This window comes from Acanthopagrus latus, chromosome 4 (genome assembly GCF_904848185.1).
Source record: "Acanthopagrus latus isolate v.2019 chromosome 4, fAcaLat1.1, whole genome shotgun sequence".
Taxonomy (NCBI): domain Eukaryota; kingdom Metazoa; phylum Chordata; class Actinopteri; order Spariformes; family Sparidae; genus Acanthopagrus; species Acanthopagrus latus.
This window is the reverse complement of record NC_051042.1, coordinates 6,089,938-6,113,969: the sequence shown is the minus strand read 5'-3', so window position 1 is coordinate 6,113,969 and position 24,032 is coordinate 6,089,938. Positions and strand designations below refer to the sequence as shown.

At 42.7% G+C, this 24,032-nt stretch overlaps 1 protein-coding gene across 19 annotated transcripts in view; it reads right to left on the bottom strand.

Moving 5' to 3' along the window:
* Window positions 1–24,032, bottom strand: part of myo9aa (myosin IXAa) — a 110,107-nt gene that overhangs the window by 48,200 nt on the left and 37,875 nt on the right. For all 19 annotated transcript variants that reach the window (XM_037094696.1, XM_037094694.1, XM_037094709.1 and 16 more), the window contains 3 exons: window positions 2,506–2,600; window positions 2,356–2,418; window positions 701–800 (listed from right to left, as the gene is read on the bottom strand). In XM_037094696.1, the coding sequence (XP_036950591.1) occupies window positions 701–800; window positions 2,356–2,418; window positions 2,506–2,600 (258 nt within the window). The remainder of the gene's footprint in view (window positions 1–700; window positions 801–2,355; window positions 2,419–2,505; window positions 2,601–24,032) is intronic.

Below are 24,032 nucleotides of genomic sequence, written 5' to 3'. Positions count from 1 at the left end.
ATGTATGCTTGTTTGTTAGTGTGTGCACATCGGCGGCCGAGAGGAATGGAAGGAATTCCCTGCTCGCTTCTGCGTAGGTGGAAGGATTTGGAGGAGGGAGCAGGTCACTGGTTGTCTTGGCGTGACTGTCAAAGCTCAGAGGAAGAGACGCAACAAGTTTCACACAACATCCACATTCCATACGCTTCACGTGTGTGTTTATTGTGTCTTTGTTTCATGGCTATGAGAAACCAGTTCTCATTGTGGTCCACACGAGCAACAGATTAAGTGAAAAACGCTGCTTTTTGTTGTTGTGTGTTGGTCGGTGGTGTTTCAGCGGTGATGATGTGTGAGGGCTTGTGTCAAAGGTTAATGAAGGAAACTCACAAACAAATAAACACAAAAACACAAACTGATAGAGAGACAGAGGCAGAGAGAGAGACAGAGGTGTTGACAGCGACCAACAGCGGAATGTGTTTCCTTTGTGTCCTGAGTTCTCTCCTTCCTGTCCTGCCTGCAGACGCTCGAGGTGACTGTACTCGGCCAGCTGGGGTAAAAGGACTGGAAGGTGACACCAATACAGGGACATACAAACATACTGTACACAACACAACTCCACATATACACATAAACCAAACACAGCACAATACATGACGCAACACTAAACAAATTGACAACAAGATAAAAGCAGGTACTGTCTGTGTGTGACTGAACACCCCACCTGACTGAGGTAATGATATTCTTCAGGCTTCTTGAGGTGAAAGGCTTTCCTCTCTTCTTCACTCGCTCCTGCCAGCAGGTAGTAAAACACATGGTAGTTCCTACAATTGAGAAAAGAAAAGAACGTGTTATATTCAAATTAAAAGTGTTATGGTTAACTATTCAAAATGTCTTCTTGGGTGTTTGTATATGACAGTATAATCTATCTAGGGCAAAATAATTTCCCAAATTGAAATGGGAGAAGGTGGTTAGCAGAACCAGGAGGAATTTAACACAATAACAACCCTAAAAAGACTCAACACATTGTGTGATCACTTTAGCATGACTTCAGTAAGCGTGTTAACTCGTAGCATGTTAGCTTAAACTCATCTCAGCATCAACAGCTCACAGCTAGCAAAACAGCATGCTACATAGTAATTGCACAGTAAAGTTGGGTTGAAGTGTTTACCTCATTGGCTTGTTAGCTACTGAGCTAAATACTAAAGAATAATAATAATAATAAGAATAAAGTTAAGACATGTCATACCTCATGTAGGCTAATATTTAGCATGTTATCATGCAAAAAGTGAGCTTAGTAACATGCCAGCACTTTGCATATATTCACTTAATAGGCAGCTAAATGATAGCATGCTAGAATGTCAGCAGGGTAATGTAAGCATGTTAGCATGCAATGTTAGTCTTAATTTTATCAAGAAAGGGAATGAACAGTGAGACTTCAGTCATTCATTTAAGAAATATACTGCCATTAACAAAGTATTTGGCGAATAGAATCTTGACACTAAATGAAATGTCAGAGAGTATAAATGTCTCTGCGACATCCAAACTGTCCAGTGTTAGTCCAGATATTAATCCCCACACCAGTTTGTTTCACTAATCCTCTGGAGCCACATTGCTAACTGAACGAAACGTAAAGAGAAAACTAGAAAAAACGGATCATGACAGCCCAGTTTGTGTGTTTGTGTGTCTAGAGGTCAAGTGTGCAGCAGCTGTGCGACCATGGTCCTCTTGGTACACACACACACACACGTGCGTGCACACGGGCCTGGAGTCAGCAATCTGTCTCAATAAGAGGTGGCTAATTCCGGGGCCCCACACTGAGCCCCCCCTAGGTGAGGTTAACCCTTTACCACACCGTCCAGCCAGTCCAGCACATTAGTGTCAGTCCCACTTAGAGCTCAATTCACTCCATGACTCAAACAACAGGCTTTCTGAGTTAAGTTCACTCAGATGTGCTCCATTTAATTTATACTTTATACTAGAATTATTAAATATGCTTTACCTTGTACATTACACTTTGCTGATACCACGTTAAGTTCTTACTTCAGATGTCATGTAAGATGGATTCAACAGACCAGATTGTGTTGCAATTGTGTTTGTTGACACGCTTTCCATATCTGGATGTGGAACCGCCCGTGTTTACATCAATGTGGACACAATAAATTACAAGTATAGTATATTCAAATAAATGCACTCACAGAAGTTGTGGTAAACAAATGAGTTGTGTGTGAATGTGAGGGAGATCTCAGTCAACATCTGATAGTTGTCAATTTTTAAGTAATTATTTGCCATTTCTCAGAAGTGAAGCAGTTTCAAGTGTCACTTCCTGCTTGACAAACCCATCTAAGATCTAAAGTGATGATTGTGATCTGTGCTCACCGCTCATTGTGCTCCTGATAGACCAGCCTTGACTTCTCCAGGAGATATTTCTCAACATACGCTCTGAAAAAAGGACAACAAAATGATTAACTTGAAATCCTGATCTTTTTTTTTAACGAAAACACAAAGCATTTGTTTCTGGTCTCATACCCTCTCACAGTGCCGCTCTCTTGGTAGTTCACCTGGATGAATTTGCCAAAGCGACTGGAGTTGTTGTTGTGGGCCGTCTTCGCGTTCCCAAATGCCTGAAGGGGAAGACGAGACGACGTGGTAAGATTAGAAACAAACACCCGCACCCGAAAAACAAGGTGAAGGCCACACAGTATATATCACACACACAGGTGAATGATGCCAGACATTTTTTAGGTCAAGTTCTGAGTGGACTCGAGGTGTGGATTATTTGTTTGTGGGTCAAGCACAAAGAGACTTTGGCCTCGTGCCAGACATTGTCCTGAAACACTGTCAGCCGGGACGGCACGGCGCAAGCTTTTCTTCTTACATAGTTTCAAACAGCATCGGTCCGAGACAGATTAATAACATGGTTTTAGGATCTATTTAAGTCAGAGTCAGACAAATTGCCAGAGCGAGGATGAAGGGACCGGGGCCAGCAGGCCTGATGGAAAAAAAGCTCCTCAGTGAGTAATGGGATCCATGTGGCCGTGTGGAACATGTGTAGTGGTTGTGCTTTAATAAGACGGTCCAGTACTTCCCCTCGCAGCTCTGTTTATGTTGTATGGCTGCCTGGAGGGGAAGTCGTTTTTTGCCCTATATAAACCCTGCAGTTATTTGTAGCTCCGCCACAAGTAAACAAATTCCTCACTGAATCACTCAGAGCTGTCCGGAGCCCTGCGCCTGTGGACGGAAATACACCTCCCTGACACCACCCGGTACTGACACCACCAACCTGCACGCATTCTAGGAAGAGACTAATGTCAAGCTAATAGGCAACATGACAGGGCTTCAGGCTGATGCACACATTTGGAGCTGGAACTGCAATGAGTTCATCTGTTGCTTCAGTTCTGCCACGGTTGGCTTGTTGCTGCAATGCAACATAGAAGAAACAATTGAGGGGTTTGGTTCTCCAGCCACAAGTCAAAGCTTTACAAGACAAAGTACAACAAAGGTAATCAAATAGGACTGACACTATCATTATCATTGTTGCTATTATTGTCAAAAGTATGGAATGACAATTGTTTCCATCTGAGCTGAATTTGTGTGTTTTTTCATCTAATATTCCTTCCAATAAGATATTTTTGGAAAAAAGATGCTTTCTGGAATCAGGGACGAGGAGAAACCAGGACTCAGGCTGGCTCAAACAATTGGATCACAGCAGCGACTCGGCTTTCATTTATGACTCATCAGGCTGAACAAATCATTAAAACAGGCAGAGGCTGTGGAAAAACATATTCAGCTCTGCTGTCTGGACAAAGAAAGAGCACTCGAGGTCAAAGCGAGGAACGGTGACGATATCACTCCACATCCAGAAATGTGGGTTTGAAAATGTGACACCTGATTCACTGGACATTCTCAGAGGAGCTAGTATTCTGCTCACCGGCCTGTCTGTCTCTGAACTGGATAACCTGCCTGGTTCAGGAACTACAGGTCAGACGAGGACAGACGGTCGTCAGTCAGTAGTGAAACTTCCTGAACAGACAGCCAATAAAAACCAAACGCCAAAACCTTCATGACAACAGTGTGAGGAACTCGGGACAGACGGGGCAGGTATTGGACCTTTCAGTGCTTTTTATGAAACTGTCTGACATTCAGCATTTAGTGTTGGGCCAGCAGGAAGCAGGATGTGGAACAACTGAAATACTGAGAGCTGATTTATGTCCGTGTGCTCGTCCGCCTGCTCTGTGTAAAAAAGATGCACAGTTATAGACAAGACATCTTTACAGCCGACAGTTTGTACTCTTCAAACTTGGCTCACTCGATATCAACGGCAGTAAAACAGAAATGCCACCGCAGACGGGACGATCACTGACCCCTCGAGCAGACGGCGTTTCTTACACGCAAGAGATATTACAGCATATAATTCATGAATATCAGAAAATGTCATGTTTTCAGTTCTTAGAAAAAGATATGGCAGGCTGTCTTCAGAACATCAGGCACATTAAACTTGCTAAAAAGCAGCAGAGAAACCTTCAGTCACATGTCAACAGACAGAAGCATCAAACCATCAGGAACAAATCAGATTATTTTCACCCAAACTGACCTCAAACTGATCTGAATGCAGAGCAGAACCAAGACAACTTGTTCTCAACCGAAAACATTATTTTCCTGCACTCTTGCTCTTTCCACCGACGCAAAACAACCCACAACAATGCAAATTTGTTCGAGCCTCCTCTCTCCGATGGGAGTTGTCAAAAGTTATTCTGGGAAATCTAAGTGACTAACCTCAGCTCAAGTAGACGGAGCAGACCGAGGTAAAATGAGAAGAGTGGAAGGATATCGGAGGGAGGATCTTTTCCCAAAGACTCAAAATGGACACCACAGCTCCAACTGTTTGTACAGACATGATTCGCACCACTTCAGTCACTCCAGCAGGTCAACAACATTATTCTTGGCTCCAGACCACAGACTGAGCCAAAGGCAGACCAATGACGGACTTGAGATGGTGCCAGTGTGTTCTGGGTGTAATGTGTCTGTCTGCAGGCTTGGTCAGAGTCGCAGAGACGGGCCAGACGCCACTGGGCTGATGTGATGTTTTTATAAGTGAAGAGCTCCGTTCGTCCTCGAGTCAACAACCGTAAAACCTCTGAATTATGTCGTCACTGTGAGAAAACACTTTAATTAGACGTCTGACAGTTGTGGCTGTCACAATGATGCACTAGTTCTGCCGGGCGGTGAACTCTGGGCACATATTGATCCAAAACAAGTGATAGTTTATCAAAGTAGAAGGCAATTAATTCAATAGCTGATGACTAATTGATTAATCATTGGCGTCTAAGCAAAGTAAAGCTTCATGTTCTCCTCCCGTTATGTAAGGCTTCACAGATGAGCTCCCTCATTTCTAACCTGCACACATTTTCAGAGAATAAAATAAACACAGGACGTCACAGAGATTCCCACACCAGAGGTGACAGTTCAGCTGCTCACGTGATTCAAGTGGAGACAAATGGAGACGACTCGCCGTAGAAACGTTATCACTTCACAGTGCAAAATAAGTATGGACGTAATAGCAATAACAGCCTTCCTGATTTTAAATTAGCCCGACGCTGCAGCATTCTGAACCTGGCTTAAATGTATCTGAAGAATTCAGAATGAGACTAAAAAGTCAACTGTCTTACAAATTCAACGCATCAATGTTTGCATCAGGAACACTTGGTGTACAGCGTCACACAAGTACAGTATGAAACAGAAGGTTCTCCACCAGGAAATCCATTAGACCTCCAGTGCCGCCTCACAAAGAGGCAATCAGTTCAGATTCTATTAATGCTTCTGTCTGAGGCGAGGTAATTAGGTCTTTGTCTGAGAGAGGAGAGGAGAGGAGAGGGGAGGAGAGGAGGAGAGGAGAGGAGAGGAGAGGAGAGGAGAGGAGAGGAGAGGAGAGGAGAGGAGGAGGAAAGTGTTTGGGAATGTTAGCGGATGCAGAGGTCACTCAGCCCTCAGATAGAATTCAGACAAAAGGCCTCTTGACTGAACTCACAGAGGAGATCATCTTTAGTGAGTCATTAATTGCTGAGGGTTACAAATGAATTTCCACACTGGGTTGTGTTTAGAGGTCATGTGACGTCGTGGTCTCACCCTGCACACAGAATCGCTTTGTATGAATTTCCAAGTAACTTCAGTGAAATGGGCCGTGAGATAAAAACAGCATTCTTCTGAGTCACTGGCTGCAAATTGATTTAGGAAAGTGTCACCACATTTTTAACATTCCTCCTCTGACAGTAGCTGCGGAGATCTGTGTGATCCAAGAAGCATTGCTCATTTAACCTTTGTAGATTCATATCCTTTCCTGAGCCCAGTAACAGACCGACTCATCCACCACAGACATGCGGACAGGATGTCAACAATGAAAGAAAGAGTGACTCGGCCCCACACGCATCACGGTCGTGTCGCGGCGTGTGTGGGCAGATAACATTCTCCAGAGGCTAATTCGTAGCCGTACCCGCTGTAATCTCACACCTCAGGTCCTGCCGGCCGGAGTGGACTGTGGTCACTGTGGTTGTGTAATCATAGGGGGGATTCTGCCGTCACGGTTCCCAGCTGAGTGAAAGTACGGTGGGATGTGGGTTCTGGCAGCGGCTGCTTCTGTCAGAACAGGGCGTCTAAATAGAGTCTGAGTCAGGAAGTGCACAGGTTTAACTGTTAGGGTGAAACATTTAGGAGGTTTTTCCCCTCAGTGCTGAGGGAGAAATAAACATACGTGAGACTATCTTGATTTTACACTTGATATGTCCTCAAAACACTTTGTTTAAGTTCTGTGAGGCAACATGGTGATTTGAGCTTAATGCTAAAATGCATGCAAAAATCAGGGCTGCAACAATAGGTTGATTAAAGGATTGGACAGTCGAAAGGAAATTCAAACATTTGCTGGTTGCAGCTTCTTAAATGTAAGGACTTGAAGTTACTCTTTTTTGACCAATATCTGAGCAGACCAATTTTAAAAACAATACTAATAACAACGTAGTATCAAGATGTTTTTTCTCCTAGCAGCCCGGGGCTGAGTCAGCAAGGACCGCAGCAGTTGGCGCTTACTCAAGCAGCAAAGCTACCAATATCTGTCTACAACCAAACTCCATGAATTTCCTCTGCATACCAACTAAACTCAGCTGTTCTACTCTAGCTGTAGCCTCTGTTAGCAGTTTGTTACTTCGTCGTTACTTTAGCGATGAGTAAAGCTGTCAGTCCAGAGTAGCTCGAGGGAAGCGGAGAAGAAACTGGAAAATATTTTCTCCATAAAACAAGAACCAGTTTCATCCACATGACTGAATGACTTTGTGTTTCTGTACAGTGATCCACACTCCTCTGGCAACTATTTCCCTAGTATAAAATAAAGAAAGTGTGTGTTGGACAAATAATTAAGTTATGCCCCCAAGTGCTTCATTTCTGATGATTTTCCAGGAAGTTACAAACTCCTAAAATACCAATAAAATGGCCTTTTTACCATTCTTGAGCCTGATACTAGTGTGTAGGTGGAGATATGGAGCCTGACATACGTGATAAAAACACTCGAAAAACACTTTTCAAATCATGGGAACTTTAAATAAAAAGACATTATGATTGTGATAAGACTGACAATGAGTGGAAAAGAATCGTTTTGAATCACAATCTTCACTGAAATCATGATGACGTAACATTAGTTGGGGCCTGTGTGAAACACGTGATTCTAATAATATGTGGATTGATTGCGCAGCTGACAAACATGTGAGAGAAAGAAAAACAAGAAAACCTAATTCAAAACTGCACTTTTGATCAGCACAGCAGCTGACTGAAGTATTTGGCCCAATCAGAAAGTCCTCCTGAGTCCGTCAGAAGGAAGTGAACATTAGTCACAGAGATGAGATGAAAGCCAGTCCTATTAAATAAATAAATAATCGGGGATCTCCAGGACTGCTCGGCTTCAGTATCAGAGACATCGCTCATACAACATAAACCTCTCTCTATTACAGAACATGATGAGCGGAGCCACATTCCTGAGTCACAAAGGCCCCTCAGACTGAGGCAAATCAAAAACTCTCAAAACCTTGAAATTAGTGAATCCATTTCCCATGCTGTTTGACAAATTGTAGACGTGTGTATGAATCCTGAAGGAAGACAGGTTTTGTGTGAGGACAACGTCATGTCACTGTGTTTGAAAAGTGAGCGATATTAACCAGGAAATTGTGAGGATGAACCATTAGACTGTTGGATCTGTGAATGAATCTGTTCCCATGTTCACTGACAATGATCTGAAGGCAGAGACAGACTTCAGAAAAGATGATGTTAACATCTGCATTAATAACTGTTAGCAGCAGTGTGATGGTGACACTGTTTCAGGTTTATGATTTTAGACTACTAGTTTAACTACATCATATTCAGTGATGGATGCAACACAAAATATTTACTTCATTTTACTACATTTAGTTCTGTACTTAAGTGCAGTTTCAGTTTCAATTTTCACACTACAATTCTGTTAAAAATTGAGTTACTAGCTACTTTGCAGGTTGTCTGTATCGGAGCCAAAACAGAGCTTTTTCAAATATAATCATTTAAATAAAAGATTTCAATAATCAGAAAATGCTGATAATTACATCCAATATTCGGCAAAGCTGATAATCAGTCAGCCCATATTATAAAGTATCTACATACATGTGAACACATGCTGAAGTTGTTTCACGCGGCTGGATTCCCACAGTACAAAGGAAGTGATTTTATGCACGTTAACAAGTCTCAGACTCCCTCCACCCTAGCTAACATTGGTCTGAAACGGGGTCCAGTAACATAAACTAACATTCGGCTTCCATCACAACACAGAGCTCCTTTAACCAAACTTTAACTCTAACTGTAGTTCAGCTTGTTCCTGTGTGGATTAATTGGTAACTGTGATCTCACAATAGCTTCTCCAGAACTGACTGCTGAGGACCAGAGAAAGTCTCATCATCTAAAATGTCAGGAACAGAGCAGAGAGCACTTTCCAGGAACACAGACAGACGCTTTATTTGTTGTGAGAGTTAAGTGAAGGATTTAGCAAAGAATTCACGAGCCTAGGGGAAGGAAAATGTTCTCAACGTGCAGTGAAACACAGCGACTCCTGAACAACAGTGGAACTGACCCGAGGGCCAGGAAACACGAGTTAGATTATAATAATGACTGAGCCATCATCAGACTGCATTTTATCATTTACACAAACTGTCCTAGATGTCACACTGAGGTCAGGACTGAGGGACTGCAGTCAGACCTGCTCTGCCTGCTGGACAACGCTTGATGAAATGCTGCCGATGGTCCAGAAGGACTCCCTGCAGAGCTCGTGGGTGGCCGCATGTTTACTTGTTTTCCTCAGCAGTGAGTCAGCACTGCAAGCTGCCCAGTCACTCCTTATCTGAAATAAAGATGTGTGTGTGTGTGTGTGTGTGTGTGTGGGGCCACCCTCTGACATCTCATCTGATCAGCTTTATTTGTGTTTCATCTGATTTCACTCTCACATTCTCTCACACATCACAGACACCAGCAGACAAACAAACACAGCAAATATTACTGACTGTGGCATCTCTTCTGTTTTGTGACAACAACAAACTGCCGTCCTGACGTCTTTAAAATAGTACAGCTTGGCTTCAGGGTCACATACTATGAAGCATACACGAGATTATTAATACGAACATGTCCGTGGTGGACAGTTCAACACGGACGGAGGGCAGAACAAAAATATAACAAAAGATCAACTGTACTGAAAACTAAACAGGAAGAGTGTGAGACAGAGAGAAGACACATGCCTCACACATCCACTTATTCAAGACAGTAACAGAAATCTATTCATTTCAACACATCAATGCATCCATACATTAATACATGCACATCTGTCTGCACAAAATCAGCCTCAGGAAGCAGTATGGGCACATGGCAGCATGGGGTGGCTGTGGCTCAGGTGTAGAGCCAGCATCCTGCTATCAGAAGGTCACTGGTTTGATTCCCCTGGTCTGCATGTCAAAGTGTCCTTGGGCAAGATCTGATGTGCTGGTGGGCACTTTGGGTGGCAGCCACCACCATCAGTGTGTGAATGAATGTATGAATTACTGTAAGTCACTTTGGACAAAAGTGTGTGATATATGATTTAAATGTGCATGTACACAATGTGTACTACAAATGTTTGCTATCATATGTGAAAAAAGGAAGCTGTGGTTATGAAATCATAACAACAGTGGTGAAGGTTTATTAAAGAGACAGTCATAGATTAACTCTTACTGTTGCTCTCCACTCTGACTCAGTGGTGTGCAGACAACAGGCTCAGCTAAATTGAAGGTTAGTCCTCTTTAACTTCCCATTGGCACTGAATTCCCCCCTGCCAGCACACACGCGCACGCGCGTGCGCACACACACACACACACACACACACACACACACACACAGATCTGCGGGTGTACTGTACACTGAGGGAGAATTAAAAGTCACACGTGTGTGTGTATGTGCTGTAAAACTCAGCTAAAATTAGAGATGTTGATGACTGGGCTCAGCTGTACGTGTGGCCACAAGCAGGGAGGTGACATTTCAACACAACTGGAAACTGAAATGGGAAATAAAGAAACCCATGGGGCCTCTTTCAGTCCCAGGAGCTCAGGGCCCTGAGGAACTATAGTCAGGAAATACAAGAGAAGAAGAGGTTTGACAGATATACTGACAGGAATTATTTTCTTGCGGAGCCACAAATAGATATCATCTCATCATATGCATTCTGAAAACAGCTGTTAATAAAGAAAGATACCATTAAAAATATGCTGGTTCGTTCCATCTCATCTCATCTCATCCTCATTCAAAGTTCCTTGTGGCTGCTTTAAATTAAACCACAACCCTCTAACAGAAGTCACATAATTATTGTACTGTGTTTTAAATTAAAACAGAATTCTAAAAATTTGCAGAAGCCATTTTCTTTTAAGGTAAGATTTAGAGATGAAGCTCAAAGCAGGTCAAGCACAGGTAAGATTACAGGTGCTGCACCTGCTGCTCGTCTGGGAACCATCCTTTACATGGAGATCACAGAGGATCAACTACTTTGGGCCATTAAAAGGAAAAAAGATCAGAAAGTTACAACAATAATAGGCGGCTCTCTTCTGTCTGTATTCTTCTACAGAAGTTAAACCACATTCTTCTTCAGTGTAATGAGAAGACTGAACTCTTCGTCCTGATCTGTGTGGTGACTATTTGTAGCGGAGGCCACAGCTGCCTCTCAGGATTTATTTCAAACATTGTCAAGATGCCTTTGACGCAATGTCACATCTCACACTGGTACACAGTGTCGGCTCTGTTCTTCACTCATTCACCTCATTATTCCTGCTCTTTCTGCCATGTGACAATTTCTAAGGGAAAAAAACCTCTCCTAAGCTGAACTCTTGACCTGGCGTTACATAAGAGTGCTCAGCCTCTACAGTGTGACAAAGGGGTTAATGTGGTCCAAAGACGGCAGAACCAGAGGAAATAACTTTGTCAAAGCTAAAAGAAGCACAAAGTGTGGCGGGACAAACAGGACCAGGGAGCTTCTGGTGCTGCCTCCACTTCATCGGGGTAAACAATAGTGCAGTGTTTCCTGGTGGTAACGAGATGAGGTAAATGAGAGGCACCGGGAGGGATAAAAGAACGAGAGGAGGGAGAGAGAGGAGGAGAGAGAGGAGAGAGGGAGGAGAAGAGAGGAAGAGAGAGAGATGTAGAGAGAGGAGAGAGAGAAATGTACAGATCACAGTTCACTAGTGCGAGTCGTTCAGGATATTAACTCACAGACTTCATCCTCGTATAATAATCCTATTCTCTTAATAACAAGACGAACTGGTACAACTCTACACCAAGACCAAAAAGAAGAAGAAGAAGACGAAGGAGAAGAGGAAGAAGAAGAAAAAGAAGAAGAAGATGATGACGAAGAAGATGCAGAAGAAGAAGGCGAAGAAGAAGATGAAGAAGAAAGTGAAGAAGAAGAGGAAGAAAAAGTAGATGAAGAAGAAAAGGAAGAAGAAGAAGTCCCCCTGTATCAGTTATTGTGTGATTCAATTCTTTACCCTCAATTAAAAATGAAGAACAGTTTAAGTGAACCAAAATAAGTTATCAAGATAACTTTTTCACAGTGAGATAAAACAATAATGCAAGAGAGGAACCTTCATCCACGTCATACATTGAGGACCACAATATATCCAACTGATGCTAAAGAACAGAACCAGCCCAGTGTTGGCAGGACAAAGACTAATCCAGTGGGTCCAAGTACATCTGAAAGCATCTCTACTGTCGGTCCACATTGAACCAGATCTGTGTTTTACCAAAACAGGCTGATGGTCCTCAAATGTTGTCATTCCTTCCACTCGGCCCACTCAGGTTCGGTTCAGAGCTGTGAGTCACTCCACCAACATATAGACGAACAAGACTTGATTGTTGAGTCAAATATCAGACTGAGCGCTGCTCCCACTACAACACTGAGTTGCTGACAGAGCCTCAGGGAGAAGGAGGCACATAACTAACAAGGCTCGGTTAACGTCTTTGAGCAGACGCTTGACAGGTTCCAGCTTCTCAGGTGTAAAGTTGACAGGTTTCTTTTTCTTTTGGCACAACAACACATTTGAAGATGTTACTTTGTCTCCTACTATGAATTTATTCAACCATTTTCTGGTCATTTTTTTTATGGAGACAAAATGCCAATAACCTGAATATATAATATGTTACGCAGGAGAAATAGCCGTTAGTTCCAGCTGAAGCTATGAGGGTACATTTTAAAAGATGGTGAGTATCTAGTAGTGGTGATAATATGATAACATACCACATGAATCACAACACACCCACAATATGGATCTAATCCTGAAAACATTTCTCTGACACCTTCTGCACCAGTCAGCTGTTAGTCGCTAGCCGTTGTCTCTGCAGACGGAGCTTCTCCAGCTGAAACACAGCAACAATGAACCAGACGATAACCTGAGCTGGCACACTGAGTGAGGCTGGGCAGGCCGGGCAACCGAGCCAGAAGCACTCATATTGATCCACACACGCGCGCACACACACACACACACACACACACACACACACAGAGCGTCTGAGCCCTCAGTTTGACTCTGTGCCAGCACACTGCAGCACTGCAGACCTGGGTGTGTCCTCAGCAAAAGGCCTTTTCATCAACACCTCAAAATGTGCTACTGATGTAGCGACACCAACGGATCAGCCCACATTAATGACCATGTTTGACTTGTAGGGAAATTTATTGATATTATCTGGTGCTTATTTGTTAGAATCATGAGGCCTTTAACAAATACTTTCATCACTTATAATCTGCTGATGAGGTAAAAAAAAAAAAAAGCTCATCACAATCTCCTCGAGCCCAAAGTGACATTTTCAGAACAGTCCAAAATCCAAATACTCTTCAGTTTCTGTTATAAATTATAAAGAAAAGCAGAAAATCGTCATTTAAGAATCTGGAACCAGCAAATATTTTATATTTGCGGTTTAAAAATGGCTGAAATGCCTTTTTGATCATCACAAAAGTTGGCAATAATTTTCTTTTATTGCAGATTTGACCTGAATAAGGTCCAGCTACATAAATCCAGTTAGAAACCCAAGTGTTTAGACCATCATGTCAGTGGTCAAAGGCAGCTGGTGGAGCATCTGAAGGGAAACAGCTGCCCTTCGCTCATAACATACACACAACTCCACTGAGGAGCATGACTGAGAGGCTTGAACAAGGCAGACCTTATAAGAATTAGTCTTAGTTTACAGGAATTAAAATCCACACAAAAAAGACTAGATGTAAAATGATGTTGACATTTCACAGAGCGAACAGTAAAAGAAAAGGAGGGAGCTTTCCCTCGCCCTGTCTGAATAACATGCGAACAATCTGGTATTAAAAGAGATTTTACTGGCCGGCAGCGACGTTCACAAGCCTGATGATGTAACAGCTTCCACAGTGAAATCCCTCTACATGCCACCCTCTCATACCCATGCCCTCATCACTCAAAACGTTTACTTTAATGGCTGGGCGGGGATCACAGCGGGTTCAAGTGCGGTTGCAGACTTCAGAAATAGGATGAATTACATCAGATTGAGTCAGTCACACTCCAGGAGAGAAATCCTTCTTCACTGCTCTGCATTTCATTTAGAGCTCAAACATGGTGACCAATAAAAATGTACACAACAGAGGACTGTCCTTTTACTGACTCCTGCTTTTGTTTAAACTACAGAACCGGAGTAAGCACAATAGTCACAATGTAAAGTTTTTAATTCAATGACCCAAATCTCAGGGTTAAATCAAGAACTCCCTAAAATTAACTAAACAGAAACAACTATGTGCATCCACTTAGTTAATCGATGGATCAGTTTACTCATTTATCAAATATCTGTGAATTTCTACTTTTGAATTTCTTCTACAAAACTACACAGTGCTCCTTTAAAGACTCAAAAACCTATGAAAGAAACTAACAAATAAAAGACAAAACAACCTTACTGAAAACAATTTTGAAGCACAAAGACAAAGTAAGCTTAAATATGAAAAACTGTCCCTCGAAATCTGACACAACTGATCTGTTAAAACTAGTTTAATGTTTTTAACGGCTCCTTTGACTGGTTTAAATTACCACAGTGTCTCTTCTGTGTATATGACAATATGTTGATGCCTATAAACCTTATTTCCTCATTGACTTTTAACCACACTAGTTCATTGCCCGTAGGAAGCATGTATTCCTATAGAAAAGTGCGAGGTTAAGTTGCTTTTTCATGGATGGCCAAATGAGGTTGTGTTTGAAGGTGGGATGTCAGGGATATAATTGCCCATTTTTTACTTCTTTTGATTTTACCATTATATTTTACCGTATAAACTATTAACCTTGCCTTGTTTGGTGTCATTATTTTCGGCACAACCTCTCACGTGTGACTGTACAGTTATTTTTTCATTTTGACATATCGTATTAACACAATGGACCTAAAATCACAAAATACATAAAATCCGAGTAGGAAAAAGTTAGATTTTTTACTGTGAAAACCACAAATATGTTATGCACCATTTCTATTACTTATAATACAAATATAAATTGTTTGCTAAATTTGAGTTTTTGAAATTTACAAATTAATATGTAACTATTAACATTTAAATGCAGGCAATGCCTCAGGCTCAGGTCTCTCTCAGGTCCCCCCAGTCTGCTCAACATTCAGCTGTCTCCTCATCTTTTTAACGCACAAAACAAAAAAAGACTACACTACACACTAAACACACTACATCAAACATAACACACTAACTATACACTCCAAACTCGCTGTCTCTGTCACCGTCACTGCTGTCTGGTTTTGGGCGTGCCGGCGTGTCCGCCGAGTCAGGAGGTGGGCCGTGTGGGGGTGGGCTAGCAGCTAGCTACAGACCAAGATCCACAGACTCCGATTCCAGTTTGTTGTCCTCACGCATCCAGATCTCCTCAGACCTGAGCGGACTCATTAATCCACAACAGTCAGTTTAGATGCACAGAACGGGACTGTACTGCCAGCAAAATCCCGGTCCAGCTCGCGCCGCTGCAGGTATAAATCCGCTTGTTTTTAAGGTATGTTGTGGAAGTGAGCCATGGTGGCTACGGCTGACAATGCTAGCGGAATTGGTAAAGCATTTATGAAATAATTTATTAACGGTATCTTTGTAGTCCAAACAAATCTGACGTTGCACACCCTTAAACCACGCAGCAGCCATGTTGAAAATCTCAGGTCAGTCTGATCCTGATCTGCAGACACATTTGAGGCACACACACACAGACAGAGATTTCTTGCTTTTATAGAGAGATGTGTGGAATAAAAGTTGCATTATTTCTTTCTGAATTGAAGATAAATTAAAACATAAAGTCTGACAAAGTTCCTCACAGCTGCACTAAACTTCACTTGTCTACTTGCAGAAATGAAACAGAGACTGCTGGAGCAGATTTGGTCACATTCCTGTCGGTGCTGCACTCTGAAGATGACTGAGGGGTGAGTGACCCGAGTCAATTTGCCTCCCTGTATAGGATGTGTTTGACAAGTGCTAAGTAAATGTGCTCAGCCATTAGGAAAACAGGCCTATCTTTAAGAGCAAACACTGATCCCACTCACTCCAGCAGCCTGTGTCAATATACTGCTCCTCAGTGCCAGAACATCGCTGGGATAACCTGCTGCAGCTCTTCATACCTCCAGAGAGCACAGACCTTTTCCAACAGTCGCTGCAGAGGTGGAGGAAGCACGATGTAGGACATGACTATAAAAAAATGCTCAATAACATGCAAAAGTCGTAAAGTAGTTTAGTCCAGTGGGTCAGAAACTAAATCTGTCATATCATGTTGCTGTTACATCAGTGAACAAAAGATAAAGGCTAGAAAACTAGACTAGATCGTGGATAAACAACACAAAAGGCTTGGGGATGAAACCTGCTGGGGACAGACTCCAACAATAAAAACTGTAAATAGTAACTTAGTTTTGATGCTCTGCTCATTGATTTTACATTTGTTTGTCTTAGATGGGGCCCAGAATGGCTCCGGTCAGACGCCTAGGAGAAAACCCTGGACTACAAGTACAGTATGAAGCACAAATCTGTGTGCATGTCTCTGCAGGTTAACTCAGACTGTACAGTGTCATCAGTCTTTAAGCACCAATGTCTGCGTGTAGACACCAACTGCTTCAGAAAACACTCCGCATAAAAAGTCATTTCATCATTTCATACAGGGGAAAATCGCTGCGTTAGCTGTAATTCTATATGACCACAATGAGTAAAAGCTCCTCTCAACAGGCGCAACAACAGCCCAGACATCAGCAGAAAGAGAGGAAATGCAGGAGGCGCGGAAAGAAGCTTCCCAAATCTGGCCACCATACAGTGAGATGGAATGTAATAGTGAGGGGGAGTGAGGGGGAGTAAGGGGAGGGGGCGAGATGTCCTGGAAAACATCGAGTCTTGTCCCAACTGTCAGTGTTGGACCGGGAGCCAGGAACAGGAAAAGTGTTGTGACAAACTACAATGGAAATAATCAGTGTAGTTTCAAACTGTCACACAGCAGATGACACCTTCACGTCCCGAGTGAATGAGCGAATGTAGAGCGCAAACAACAGCAAGCAAGGATTCTTGTCACTGTTAAACACACTTGTAGGTCTCTTTGGATAAATTAATCTAATTGCAACCATTGTGACAGCTGATTAATCATTTGTCAGTTTTCCAACAGTGATGCCAAACATTCCCTCGCTCCAGCGTTAGCCTTCAGACTTTGCTCCTCTCTTTGTCTGAAGGTGCAGTCACATTTAATTTGCAGCCTACAAATATGCACCGCATCTCCCAATAAATCATTCTATCTTCTGTATGAGCCAGATCGAGGGACAACATCCCAGCATGTGTTTCTCGCTTCGCTGCAATTTTTGGAAAATGTGATGAGCACTTTCCACGGTTGCTGCCATTTCGTGGACTAAATGATTAAGATGAAAAGAGTTTGTTATTATGGCCCCAGCCCAACCAGGAACTCTTTACAGATGTGTTGTTTCATTTAAGTCTTGATAGGCGATATAAAGGTGAATATACAGACTTTCTCACACAGCAGTGACAGGCTGCAACAGAAGGACAGTGAATGTAAAGGATAAAACTCCACATTCAGCTCTGAACACACTGACAAGATGCATTTGTTTACAAGGTGAAGCTGCCTGCGGACGATAAAGACACAAATCAAAGCTTCTCACATGAACTTTGTCTGGAAAATGTCTCCAAGCATCTGACCGCAGGACAGAGAGGATTACTCAGCCACAGAATATAAACCTCACTCTCTCACAGTATTTATTATGAGATCAACAGTCTCCTTACACAAACACCGAAGAAGCTGTTGCTAATTGTTGTTACAGATCAGTCACTGCTGGGCCGGGCCTCAACTCTCCCAGGATGAGAGAAAATCGAGACACTTTCTGCTGAAGTTCTGCAGAAAACTATAAACAAAAGTGAGACTTCAACAGGCATCAGAGGCATCTTTATGATCCTATTGTTCTGGTACCAGGTATCTGGAGTGGATCCAACAGAGCTGTGAGGTTACAGCAGGATATCAGGTTAAAGATCATGAGCAGACACGATGGATGCAGCAATCAGGTCCTGCTGCATTCCTGATGTGTAATCTTCCAGCTGATCTTACTGCATATAATACATATTCAGATGGATCTATTTGAGGTCGACAGCTGAATTTGTGGGTATTTGTGAGAGTTTGGCCTCAGGTCAAGTTTCACCACATCTACAAACGTTCTGCCAATAAATCTGAGCTGTGTGCTCGACACTGTCAGCTCTGTTTGACTTTCAGCTGCTTGTGCGGTCGGTGATAAAGGTTTCTGATGAATTTATCTGCTCGTCCAGCACAAAACGCACCTGTGACACACCTGGGAAGAAAACTGGCACTTCTTTGATCTCAGCTGTGGCTGCCTCATTTAAACCTGTGATAACAGATTTAACTGAACACAACGTTGATGAATCATCACCTTTCACCACACATCCAGCAAATACATCATTCATTCTGATAATTGTCATGTTCTGGTAAATACTGTTTTAGCTCTGCTCTGGTCTCAACCAACTACAGCAAGAAATATCTCCATGATCTTCATTCTGTTCATGTTTGTCGGCCGTTTGGTGCAGAAACAACAATATAAGTCCGAGGTTACATGAACAAAAGTGATCTGCATTTCACAAATGAATCTCTGTCCGTACTAACACACCTGAAAACTAATCACGCACACTGGACTGCACGTGTGTCTGCCGGTGTAAACAAGAAGCAGAACATTTACTGCGGGTGTTTGTTCGGGTGCAGAGTATAATATTTTATTATAACTGACTCTTTAATGTTGCCTACCTGCTTACTTTGACTATTTCTATTACCTAGAGAGTTTGCCCTCATTTACAATGATGTTGAGTAAAAAGATATAATATGAAGAAATACAAAAATAATACCATGAATTCAAAACAGGTTTATAAATACAAATACAATATACAGAGAGTTCAGTTAAAAAGGGTACAACCAGAAGCTGTTTTTGCGAGCTGTGTTGTCAATGCCAGTCTGTGTCTTCCACATACAGACGATCAGCCCGTCAGTGTACACACTCAAGTACCCCACAATATTATAACACACACACACACACACACACACACTCCAAGTTCACATTTTTCAGAGGCTCACATGTGTGTCTGTGTCATCGTTTCCAAATATATCAGCTTCTGCCTGTCCAGACGTAAACACTGAAAACGGAGTTTCCGAACATCTCCACCCTTTGTTCCACACGGTCCGTTTTCAGTGACCTAAAATGTCTTTTAGGTTTCTACGAAAGGCCAAAGCACAGAGAAAAACCTGCATGTTAACAAATACCTGTGTACATGTGGAGAACCACAACAGTAAGATTAAGTTTAAACCGAGGGGAGCTGCAGATTCACACTGTTTTTCACATTTTCATTGAAACATCTACTACGATAAGTCAGAAAATATTGATTAACAGCTTCAAGCATCACGACAGTGTGTTTGTGAGATAATCCATTTGGCTTTTGAAATGTTTTATTGGACTTCATAGGTGTTTAGTTTATCAGAAATTGTGAAAAATGTGATTATCACAAAATAGAGATGGACTTTATTTACTGTTTACACATTTAGTTCTCCTCGTACCTCTTAGTGGCCAAAAGCATTTAGCTAAAAGACACCTTGCCAGCTGACAGATGAATTTGTGAGCGTGAGCATGTGCACTGTGACCTCTCTGTCATTAGCCAACACCCAGGTCATATCAGTAAAGCTCTTCTCCTCCACAGAGCAAACCACCATGTTGGAGCAAAGTCCGAACAGGTGGTCTCATCAGTTACACGCCCATATGTAGGCCACATGTCAGGCATTAGCCTGCCGCTGCTAGGCTAACACTGTGTTACATACGCTGAGGCAACAGGGACGATGCAGGCAGGTGAGGGGAGTGACTTAGCACAATCAACACACTGAAGCTGAGCCATGTGGTCAGAGCAGAAAGGAGGTCAATCCAATTAGTTAGATCTGAGAGACACAAACATCGGGACTCGGTCCAATCCTGTCGGTCAGAGAATATTCTCCTCAGTCCTCCGTCTCACACAACACACAGATGTGTTGCACTGAGCTTGCACACCTAAATACACTCTTATCTGTCTTAAAACATACACATCAGACAAACAGGGAGGTTCTTTGTGAGACTCTGGTTGTAATTAAGTGGTTAATGATCTAATCTGAAGCTGCCTCCCTGATGACCTCAGCACACTTCAATGTAGTGTTAAGTAAGCCATTAGCAAATTACCTCACTGCACCATCACACAGCCAGTCTACCACCTGCTAAACAAACAATCACTTTAACTTTCTGTCTCAATATCCTCAATACTCCCTGCTATTACAACATTTCTAATATTTAGCAACCTGACTTGCTCACATCAGCTGGCTTCTGTGCCGCCTTTTGCTGATGCGTCACCCCCAGCAGCTCTCGAATACTGAAGAAGTGTGAAACTGAGTGATACATGATGAACTCTTAGTCCTCGCTAAAGTCTGCAGGTGTGTCAGACAGTAAACAAACCTCATTATGTTTATCATTTAATAAAAATATTAAGTTTTATCCCCTCAATTTTCCCCCATGCTATCAAATATTGGTATCGTTCAAGTTGTATGGAAGTTGCTGGTCTACAGTAGTGGTAGTGCAGAAGGTGCTCAAGGCTGCTACATGAGAGGAAAACGGTAAATTACCCTGGAGGTGGTAGAGGTCTGGCCAAGGTCCAGATCCAGATCGAACTACAGCGATAAGTAATTTATATATTTCTGTGACTGCGAGTCTCTCGTGTGTGTATGTGTGCTGCCATCCAATCACAAGAAGTGTGATGTTGTAACGCTGCTTTACATAATCTTTGACTCGAGGTGGATGGTTACTGGTTGTTTGTCTGTCTCTTGTGTTGCCTTCATGTGTTTTTTTGTGCCCTAACTTATGTAACTGCTTTTATGTGATTGCTTTGTTTTTCATTTGAAACTGTTTATGTCTCCGTCCTGACTGAGACTCTCTGGAAGGAGACATCTTGTATCGTAACAAGTCGTCCACATCAGTCACTCTGCGATCTGAGTCTCACGTCACTGATTACATCCACATCACTAACACAGGGACCTTCAAGGGAAACTGCTGGACTTTGTGTTGTGTTGTGCAAACACGGTGCAGAACCTCTGAGATGAAGTAAAACAGATATATGGACCTAATGTTTGAGTATCCACGCCTCCATATCTAACCTGTTTCTACTGATGTGAACTGTCCTATAAATGCAAACCTTAAAGAAATAATATATTATGTAGGTTTTAGAATTGTTCAAGAAGAGTTCCTCATTTGACAGGAGCCCAAGGTCAAAACAAGAGAGTTGATGACACCATCTTAGTCTTTGGGAAATAATGGATTACATTTTTCACCATTTTCTGACATCAGACAGACGAAAAATCTGACTGACACATTGTTAGTTGCTGCCATAATTTACACCCTAAAATAAGTCCGAAAAAATAGGGCCAAAGTGTATTTCCCCAAAACTCACATTACTTACATCATGTAAATACAATAGTCACTGTTTGTAGAACATGATCCTGTCAGGGTCCTTAAATGATCCGAGGTCAGAGTCGTGTTTGGACGACAGCGGCTGTTAAAAGCTTTACGACAGAAGGGACCCACATCTCCACACTGACTAAACACACCGCACCGCCTCTTCTGAAACCATTGTTCTGGACAGTTAATGAGTCACTCACACATCCACAGCCAACTTTCCCAGAGCACATCGTTTTATTCTTAGCGAGGCAGTGACACTTATCTGGTCGGTGGGATGGGCTGGTGGACAAACACAAGCCATGATTGTAGTTATGGGCCAACAGAGAAAGCGACGGACAGAGACCAGGGCGGACGACGATGGTGGCTGCTGATACCTGCTCTTCAGTGACAGGGTACAAATGTCTGATCTTATCTTTCCTAATGGAAATGTAAATGCTAATGCTGATGCTCCAGGGTGACATCATGTTTTCAGCTCCCTTCCAGATGTGAGAACTGTTCACGCTGGGGTTTAATTACGCCACATCTGGACAATATGAGAGGCACACGATGACCACACACACACACACACACAGGTCACCTGCGAGGCTTTATGTAACTCACAGTGAGGAGTACTGTCAGTGTTTATGTAACAGACTTCACTGATACTCAAAATCATGAGGATGGAAAGTCTGCAGCGGGAACATACTGTGAGTTCAAGAGGTGGTGTTTAACTGCTGGTGTCTCAGAGCCTGTCTCTGTGATCGTCTTTGGTACGAAAGCACATCAAACTGAGACATTCTCTTCTTGTCTTTCTGTTGTTGATACTCCTCCAGGAGGAGAACAGAGGGAGGAGACTGAGCATCCACAAAGAGGTTTTTAAAAGAAAGTCCTGAACAACTTCCTCCTTCACAAACATCACAGGAGGGTTTCTGAGGGAGGATGAGAGGGAGAGACGACATCTGGCCGGCAGCAGATGGACCAGAAACAGGAGGGAGGACAGAGAGTGTTTGTCTCTCAGTCTGTTCTGTCATCCAAGAGAAACAGCAGACACAGATTTTAATTCAGAACTTTTTCTTTCTTCTTTCTTTTAAAAAATTATCTAATCAATCATGAGGCCGGTAAAATTTTGAAAAATAGTGACAAACGCCCTTTGTGTATTTGTGTAAGTTAATGGACCCACAGAGTGATTGACAGCTTTAGCTCTACAGGATTTCATCAGAAAATGCTGAAGTAAAACACAACATAAGTTACTTCATGACACTTTTCAACAACACAGATGAGCTCCAGGTGACCACAGAGCAGGTCGTCTGTGATTGGACGTTTGCGTCACAAAGAATAAAGACTTTTCTGTCTAGTCGTCTCTATGTGACACACTGCTGCAGGTGTAGTCAGGGCAGTAGGGCAGCTGGTTGAGTCTGACAGCAAGTGCTGACTGTGGTGTGTGTGTGTGTGTGTGTGTGTGTGTGTGTGTGTGTGTGTGTGTGTGTGTGTGTGTGTGTGTGTGTGTGTGTGTGTGTGTGTGTGTGTGTGTGTGTGTGTGTGTTGCTGATGAAGCACCTGCAAACTCTGGCGTACCCCAGCATAAATAAAGAGCCTGTGAGGGGCACAAACAGGCACATTGTGGGGCTGCTGCTGATATCTGCTGCTGACGACTGACTCGTTGGCTCAGAGAGTAACGAGACACACGAGACTCAGCAGACTCAGACTGAAACTGTGAGAGATGTTCTCTTATTGGCAAATCAAATCTCCAGATGACATATATCTGAGCAGATGTAGGGCCGGAACTAATAATCATATTCGACACAGATAAATCTGCTGAATATCTCTGAATACTGTTTGAATGTTTCCATCACAAATACACGGAGCTAAAGTAGCATTGTGTCCATCTAAGTAACCGCTTCTTCTAAGAAGGAGGAGGATGAGGAGAGAGAGAAAGAGAAAGTGAGGAGGAACAAGAACAAGAACAATGACATGAAGCAGAAAGCTCTTACAGTGTGTAAGTGATGTTATAGAAACACATCTAATGACATCTTCAAATTCTCACAAACCTCCAAAACCTGAAGCTGTTTTGTCTCTTGGAGACGGAGACTGTTTGCTAATTTGTCACTACTTTTAACTGGAAAAAATGACTGAGGCATTTAATCCATTATAAAAGGATAGAATTGATTCCAGCTCTGCAGAGACTGACTGGTTTATCTTCCCCCATCCTCGACAAAATTCTGAAAGGTCCAACTGTAGTATATTTGCTGTCATGAATATTTTTTGTCAAAACAGAATCCACCCTCAGTGAGACGTCAGACACTCTGCACACTCCGAACCCTGTGAGACTGATGTGGCTCCAGCAAACCTCAGTGTGACCTCTGACCTCGAGCTGTTCAGCCACAGTGAGAAGCTGCATCAACACTCAGCCGTCTGCCTGATGGTTGACAAAGCAGGAACAGTCTGTACTCCTCTCTCCCAGCCAGTGGTACCAGTCTTCATTTATACAGCCTCGAAAAAAGCGCTTGGCACCAGGG